The sequence below is a fragment of the Crocodylus porosus genome, unplaced genomic scaffold (assembly GCF_001723895.1).
Source record: "Crocodylus porosus isolate Cpor-Errol unplaced genomic scaffold, CroPor_comp1, whole genome shotgun sequence".
NCBI classification, from domain to species: Eukaryota; Metazoa; Chordata; order Crocodylia; family Crocodylidae; genus Crocodylus; species Crocodylus porosus.
In genome coordinates this window covers 78378360-78386240 of record NW_017728886.1, presented here as the reverse complement: position 1 = coordinate 78386240, position 7881 = coordinate 78378360, and the positions used below count along the sequence as shown (strand labels likewise).

The window sequence follows — 7881 nt, the reverse complement described above, 5'->3', positions numbered from 1 at the left end:
AAATATGATAATAATGAAAAAGTTTGAAATATTGTGAGAATTACCAAAATGTGACACAGAGACACGAAGTGAGCAAATGCTGTTGGAAAAATGGCGCCGATGGAAAAATGGCGCCGATAGACTTGCTCGACGCAGGGATGCCACAAACCTTCAATTTGTAAAAAACGCAGTATCTGTGAAGCGCAATAAAACGAGGTATGCCTGTACTCTGAAGTGATTCACTCCTGTGTGATTTGCTCATGTGAAGACAGCTAGTGCCAGAAATCAGCAGAACTTGCAGATGTATGCCAAGTTCTGAAATACCCAGATGATCATTCAAGAATGACCAAAGATATTCTGAAGTTTTCATCATTTAATTCCACCCTACCTACTTTGCAAATTAAGTTTACCAAAGGAAAAAAAATGCACTGGTAACTCATCCAGGCTCAAAATGTAATTCTCTTTATTATATTTTTAACTGAAATTTAAACCTACCAAATAATAACATGTTTTTATTCCCATTCTTTATATGCAGCAAAATAAATTAAGTGAAAATAAATAAACCTCAGTTTAGGAAAGAAGTTTAAACACATTTCAACATCAATTTTGTACCAAAAATTTAGTTAAAATGTTAAATAAAAACCAGATGGCTCACTGGCAAAAATCTGGAAAGAAAAAATTGGCCTATACTGCATATTTTACAGTTTGTTGTCCAAAGTACAAAAATACAGGATCTTGTCTAATAAGTTGCAAAGACTTACAGGCAGGTGATGATATGGCTTTGCATATTTGTATATTAAAAAAAAATTCACTCAACATTTCCTCCCGGCAAAAAAGGAGACAGATCAAATAATGTTGTCCAGGTGGAAACAGAATTATTAAACTGCACTGATAAAAAAAAGATGGTAGAAATTCAGTTATCTGACAAAAATAACCATAGCTATTTTGGGAATTAAAGACCAAAGAGGAAATTTTCAAATGGCATTAAAATACCCGGCATTAAAATACCCTGGTGTCTCAATATACAAGTAGAGAGGGATATAAACAAGTACATTTCTCCATTGACAGTGCTAAAGATGAGCAGAACATCTTTAGTACATAAATAAAGGCACACTTAGCTGACGTTTCTCACAATCTGTTACTTGCAATTTTGTGGGGAAATTACTTCATGTGTGACATTTCTATGAAAGTGCTACTGGTTCAAGTAGAATGAATGGCTACTGGTAGTTAGGATGCAAAAACATTTAAAACAGATGGTGGAATCTTTGTCTAATTGAAGTCCTCATCCAATGAGACCAGGACTTCAGCCTGAGACTATTATGATTGCTTATTGCATACAGTTACCATCAGCAAGTTATAACATTTATACTGTTAATTATGTCATACTTCTAATATTGTTATACCAGTGATAGCTCATGGCGGACATGTGAAACTAGATCTTAAAGTTGTCAAGTCCAGACTGATGTGCAAAAGGGCACAAGTAACCAAAGTAACTGTATAGGCAGACAAGTTAGGCACTTTTACATGTTAATGGGTAAACTTCTGACTGTGAAAATACCCGCATGCAATTTTGAAAGCTGCATATGTAAATTAAGAAGGCAGTTACAGGCCTGTTTTGTGAATCCTTAATTCTAGAAATCTGGCTATGGTTTTAAATTATATACCCACTAAAGTGCAGGCTGACCAAGGTTTTTCAAATAAAATTCTATTAATTTTGTAGTGTGGGGCTGTCAAAAGCAGCACCTAAATTGACTTTTGACCACAAGTTCCATTGGCAGTTAACAAGAGCTATGCTCCTGTGCCACTTAAACGCTTTTGAAAATCCCAACCTAAAGTTGTAATAAATATCTAGATAATCTCTGCAGGTTCACCTATACCTGTGCACCCAATATGACTACATGTTCTAAGTGGAACACATTTTTTCACTTTATCTACAGAAGTCAAAAAAGTAAACAACTCTTGCAAGTCAAACACAAAGACTTATTTCTTCATAGCATCCTCTGTTAGTAGTAGGACTAAGAACACGACAGATAGGAAGATAAAAATTCCATTGACTTCTGAGCAGGAGTTTTTATGCTCTCAAAATTACTGGTTTTGCAAAAAGTAAGGCAAATAGGTGATCTTCATTGTTGATGTACACAATATTACCAAAATGGTTTACCATTTACTGGAAGATGAGAAAATTATACCCCTGGTTCTGGACCACAAGAGCAGAAACCCACAATAATGTCCACGGGCAAACCACAGGGTAGCTGCATATGCTGCTTTTCAATTACTTATATGAATAAGCTGCTTTGGCTAATTTGGGAGACAGAGGTGAAGAAAATGCCATACATTATGCCCTCCTAGGCATTAGGGAAATGAGCCAACTTTCAGTAAGAACATTCCAATAATTCAGAGCTGCTTGAGTCAGTGGTGTGGGTCACAATCTTCCAACATCAAAGACATTCAGGAGGCATTTTTTGTCTCCTAGTCCCATTTCTCAGCAAAAATAATTTCCTGTGCTTCGAATAATCCATCTCTTATAATAATCCATGGCTTTACAGGAAAAGAAAAGGCATATCTTTGCTGTCTGTTTCCAAAAGAGGAGCACCTACATTCATGAATAGCATACACTATTGCTAGGTTTGCTAAACATTCATTGGAAATTGAAAACAACCAGTTGAGGTTTTAAAATATATATATCCCATGTCAAAACATGCTGAAAAGTCTCCTCTTCTGTTTTTCCTCCCTCTATAGCATGCAAGAGAACACTTCCTTTCACAGAGTTTTCTCCTCCCATATCCACACTAGTCACATGTTTTTGCACACATTATTCCATAGACCCTTCCTGTTCCTTACTTTCCAGCAAGGACATGCTCACATCTCCATTACTCTTTGCATTTGTGTCTCCATTACTCTGAGAGTCCTCTGGCTTATGGTGTGCAAAAGTGTAGATCTCAGCATCTGTCAGTGTCAAGGATGGAAGGTCCTGTGCGTCAGACACCTTACCCTCTTTCCTGAAAGAGAATGGAGGTGGGGTAGGTGGTACTTCACCAATGGGTCCATCAAAAGGCCGGTACACATCTACTTCTGGATCAACTGATCCCTTGGATTCCTTCAGCAAGTGTCCATAGACCATGGCTTCATCAATGACTGCATAAACATGGGAGTTGTTATCCTCTCTCCTCTTTTTGAAAAAGGCCGGTTTTCGAGGCATTCGAGTATTGACGTTGGCATTGTACACCCCCACGTTGGCATTGTACACCCCCACGTTGGCATTGTACACCCCCACTGCAGGATTCTGGTTTTTCTTCTTCCTGGTATAAAGGCAAGATTAGTGCATGAGAAACACTATGAACAGTATACTGCTTGTGCATTTAAACTCTACATTGGGAATCATTTGTTGCTAGCCAACCCATATAGATTGTAGGCTCTGTACTCTCAATATTAAGTACTAGAACTACCATAACTCAGCCTCTCTTAGAAGCTACTGTATGCACAGCAGCAGAGAACAACATCTTGTGCATAACAGAGCAGCAAATAACATTAGACATGTTATTTCATTCCATTAGGTTTTAGTAAGTCCAATGGCATCCATCTTGAGGTTTGTAATGGAAATGCTAGTAGTCCATAGTGAATTTGATCCTACAGCATGTGGGGCCCATTTCACTCACAGACATCAATGGCAGTTAAAGGCTTATCAGGCCCTCACAAAATCTGGCATAATGTTGTTTGAGATAAGCAAACAGCAGGGATCTAGTCAGCAAGTTAAAAAGATTATTTTCCTTGCAAGTGCCGGTAGACCCCTAGGCACAAAGTTTCCTTGGGGAGGGTTTTTTGAAGTTATGTGTCCTTCAAGCCTAAAACTTCTATGTATTTTCTCAACAGGGCAGAGGAGCATTTGCAGGTAGCAAGGGAGTTAAGAGGAATAAAACATTACTATAAAAAGGTAAAATGCCCTGAACTTTATGCCCAAGGTCAAACTAATAAAGAAGCCCACAAATTATCTAGCTTTGCTTCAGGTGAAAAGCTTTTGCACAACTGTAGTCATTGTGCAGCACAACTTCTTGACAGTTTCAAATTTAGGACACGCATCTCTGAACACTGAATGTGTATGTGTTACCTCCCTGGCTCTAATAAGAATGCTCATTTGAATAAAGTTATGAGTATTTTGCTGGATCAGATCCCTACCCAAAGAGCTCAAATTTTAGCTAAAAATGCTCAGCCAGGTTCTGTCAAACCAAAGAGAATTTGCTATGGAGCTGGCATAGACGCTAGCTGGATCTTGCTGAATCTGGCTCCTGTACATTCCACCTTCTTCTCACTGCATATTGAAGATGCCTCCAGTTTGTTTTGCCTGCAGGCAACAGCCCGTTATAACTATGCAGTAACCTAACAGTACTGACTCATCAAACTGTAACTTCCTTAAATCCAGGATTAGGAAATCAATTCTGTTCTTGCATGCTACTCAAAGTAGTGATGCACAAATCAATCCAATTATTTCATAATTTGTATGATGCATCAGAAGCGAAACAGGGAAGCTTGTTTGAAAAATGACTGTATAGAATTTTCAGAGAGAACAGCTAAATTAACTTGATCACTTCTAATGAAATTCAGCTGATACCTATTTTTGGTGAAATCGCATGAAAAACTAAGACCAGTGCTACTGAAAAAGTACCTTGTAAGAAGTTATTTACAATGATACATTGCAACAGCATTAGTACAGGAGTCTCTCTCTGTTTCGCTGTTTTTTTGTTTAACAATCTGTTGTACTTGCCTGCCCTCCATCTCCCACTGTTTATCCCAGACCACCACTCATGGATCAACTATTTATCTAATGCAAGAAATAAGGAGACGGGACCCATACATAAAACCTTTTTTAAAATGTGTCTAACAGTATCTCAAGTAAGCAACTTACTTCTTCCTAATGCAGCAGATGATGACTCCAATGGCTATGAGTAGTCCTGCCCCCACCACTGCAGTAATTATCACTACCAAATCTGTAAAAGGAAAGGAGAGAGAGAATTTAAGCAATCAGTGAGGTGAGACAGTCTCCTTCTCCTGAAAACCACCTGCCAGGTGGAGTCACTTCACTGCTACCAATGTGCTAGATCTGGGTAGAAAAGTGATAGCTCCTTTGCTGCTAAACTTGCCTTGTACATGTCACATGCTTCCCCATCCAATCATCCAGAGGCATGAAGAAGGGGCAAGAGTTCAAGTAGAAAGGAGCTAAGTTGCCACCTAAAATGCAAGCAGCGTAGCAATGGCCGTGTGGGTAGGCTAATTATGGTATGGGTAAGCTGAGTGGCACTGATGCTTAGCTGTGCAAATTAGTCCATCACTGGTGTGGGGTAGGCAAGACTGCTTGGTGAAAGCTGTACCACCAGAAACAGCAAGTCTGCCAGATGGACATGGCTTAAGGTTAGCGGTCTGTGAGAACAGTCTATTTTAATTAAAAACAAACAAGAAAATTAAAGACTCTTAAATGAGTCCCTTCTAGAGTGAAGGACAATGTATTACTTGAACAATGTGGCAACTAGGTGTAAAACTAAGACAACACTAATTTTTTTTCACAGTGTATTTAAAGATATATTTAAAAGCCAGCATGCCCAGAAGGCACAAGAAAGTTAAACAGCATTTTCTACTCCTAAGGTCACAGACCTGTTTAATGACTGAGGACCTGATTAAGCAACATTGTCGTCACAGCAGCCCTTACTTATGGGATAATCTATTAAGTACAGTAGAACAGCTCACAGAACTATGATCTAGCTTGGCTATTCTGCTTGAGCATACCACTTTGGACACTTCAAGCTCTGCCCATCCTAATATCTCCTTAAACCACATAGAAAACTTTTTTATTAAATATGTTGAAAACCTCATTTCTAGCTTGGAGAGTATTTTAACAGTAACCGTTATAGTACCTTGCATGTCTTTCATCTAGAACAGGGGTTTTAAACCTTTTTTAATGTGTACCCCCAGCAGCCAGACATGGGGGGGAGGGGTGCACGCACAGCCGGACATGCGTGGAGCAGGGGAAGGGGTTCGGTGCGCTGCCGGATGTGGAACGGGGGAGGGTGGCAGTAGCCACGCATGGAGCAGCAACAGCATAGTGCAGTGGGTGGCAGGAGTGGCTTCCACATGCTGTCATGTGACAGTGACCACAAAATGATAGAGTGCAAGATCCTATGGGGAAGAAGGAAGGAAAGCAGCAGATTAAAGGCACTGGACTTCAGGAAAGCCAACTTCAGCAAACTCAGGAAACTGGTGGGCAGGACCCCCTAGGAGGCAAGTCTGAGAGGATAAAGACTCAAGGAAAGTGGCTGTACTTTAAGGGAATCCTTTTATGGACACAGGAACAAGCTATCCCAGGCAATGGAAGAATGGGAAATGCAGCAGGAGACCAGGTAGCAACATCTGCCTAGGTAGCAACATCTTCAATGAAAAAATTGGTCACAATAGTATAGAAGAGTATAAGAATATTGCACACGCATCCTAGTAGCAAACTAGGAAGGCAAATTTGAGATACAGCTGGCAAGGAACATAAAAGGCAATAAAAAGGGATTCTAAAAATATGTCAAAAGTAGAAGAAAGACAAGAGATACTAGAAGGTCCTTACAGAAAGAAGGCAGCAATCTAGTTACAGATGATACATAGCGGCAAAAAGAAGGTACCAGGTAACACGGGGCCCCTGCAAGACACGCTAGTAAATCTGGTAGTCACACTAGATGACAAAGCTAACCTATTTAACAACTTCTTTGCCTCCACTTTCCTGAGCAGGGACTGAATCAGCACCCCCACCGGGACCCCCTCAGGTCCCAGGGGAGGCGAACCTAGGCCAAGGGTAAGTGAGGATCTAGTCAGGAAACTTCTGGAGGGACTGGACATATTTAAATCATCTGGTCTGGAGGATCTCCACCCCAGAGTGGTGAGGTAATTAGCTGAGGTCATTGCGGGACCCCTGGCACAGCTTTACGAGCACTCATGGTGCTCTGGTGTGGTGCCAGAGGACTAGAAGAGGGCCAACATGGTTCCCATCTTCAAAAAAGGGAGGAAGGAGGACCCGGGGAACTATAGGCCAGTTAGTCTTACCTTGATCCTGGGTAAGCTTTTTGAGAGAATTATCCTGGCACATGTCACGAGGGGCCAGTGGAGGAGGTTATGCTTAGGGGCAACCAACACAAGTTCATTAGAGGCAGGTGCTTTCAGACCAACCTGGTGGCCTTCTATGATCAGGTCACAAAACCCTTAGATGCAGGGGTAGCACTGGACATAGTCTTTCTGGATTTTAGCAAGGCCTTCAACACTGTCTCTCACCCCATTCTCTTTAAAAAACTGGGGGACTGTGGTGTCAACACACACACTGTCAAATGGGTCACTAACTGGCTGGAGGGTTGCACCCAGAGAGTGGTGGTGGATGGGTCATTTTTGATCTGGAGGGATGTCAGCAGTGGGGTCCCCCAGGGCGCTGTCCTTGGGCCTGTACTGCTCAACATCTTCCTCAGCAACTTGGACAAGGGGTTAAAAGCACCCCGTTCAAATTCACAGATGACACCAAGATGTGGGGAGAAGTGGGCATGCTAGAAGGAAGGAATAGGCTGCAATCAGACTTAGACAGGTTACAAGGGTGGGCTGATGGGAACAGGATGGGGCTCAACACCAACAAGTGCAGGGTAATGCACCTGGGGAGGAAGAACCAGCAGCATACCTACAGGCTGGGGAACTCCTTTCTTGTCAGTGCAGAGGCAGAGGCAGAAAGGGATCTTGGAATCATCATTGATGCCCAGATGAACATGGGCCGGCAGTGTGGGCATGTAGTCAGGATGCCAACCGCACCTTGTCATGCATCCACAGATGCATCTCAAGCATATCCAAGAAGGTGATCCTCCCCCTCTATGCAACACTGGTCAGGCCACAGCTGGA

General features: G+C 41.5%; 1 protein-coding gene across 1 annotated transcript in view; it reads right to left on the bottom strand.

The window, feature by feature from the left end:
- Nucleotides 1-777: 777 nt before the first annotated feature.
- The window catches only part of CDCP1 (CUB domain containing protein 1), a 51336-nt gene continuing 44232 nt past the window's right edge, over nucleotides 778-7881 (bottom strand). The window contains exons 8-9 of the mRNA XM_019537267.1: nucleotides 4880-4961; nucleotides 778-3278 (exon numbers count right to left, since the gene is read on the bottom strand). Coding sequence (XP_019392812.1) covers nucleotides 2792-3278; nucleotides 4880-4961 — 569 coding nt within the window. The 3' untranslated portion in view covers nucleotides 778-2791. The remainder of the gene's footprint in view (nucleotides 3279-4879; nucleotides 4962-7881) is intronic.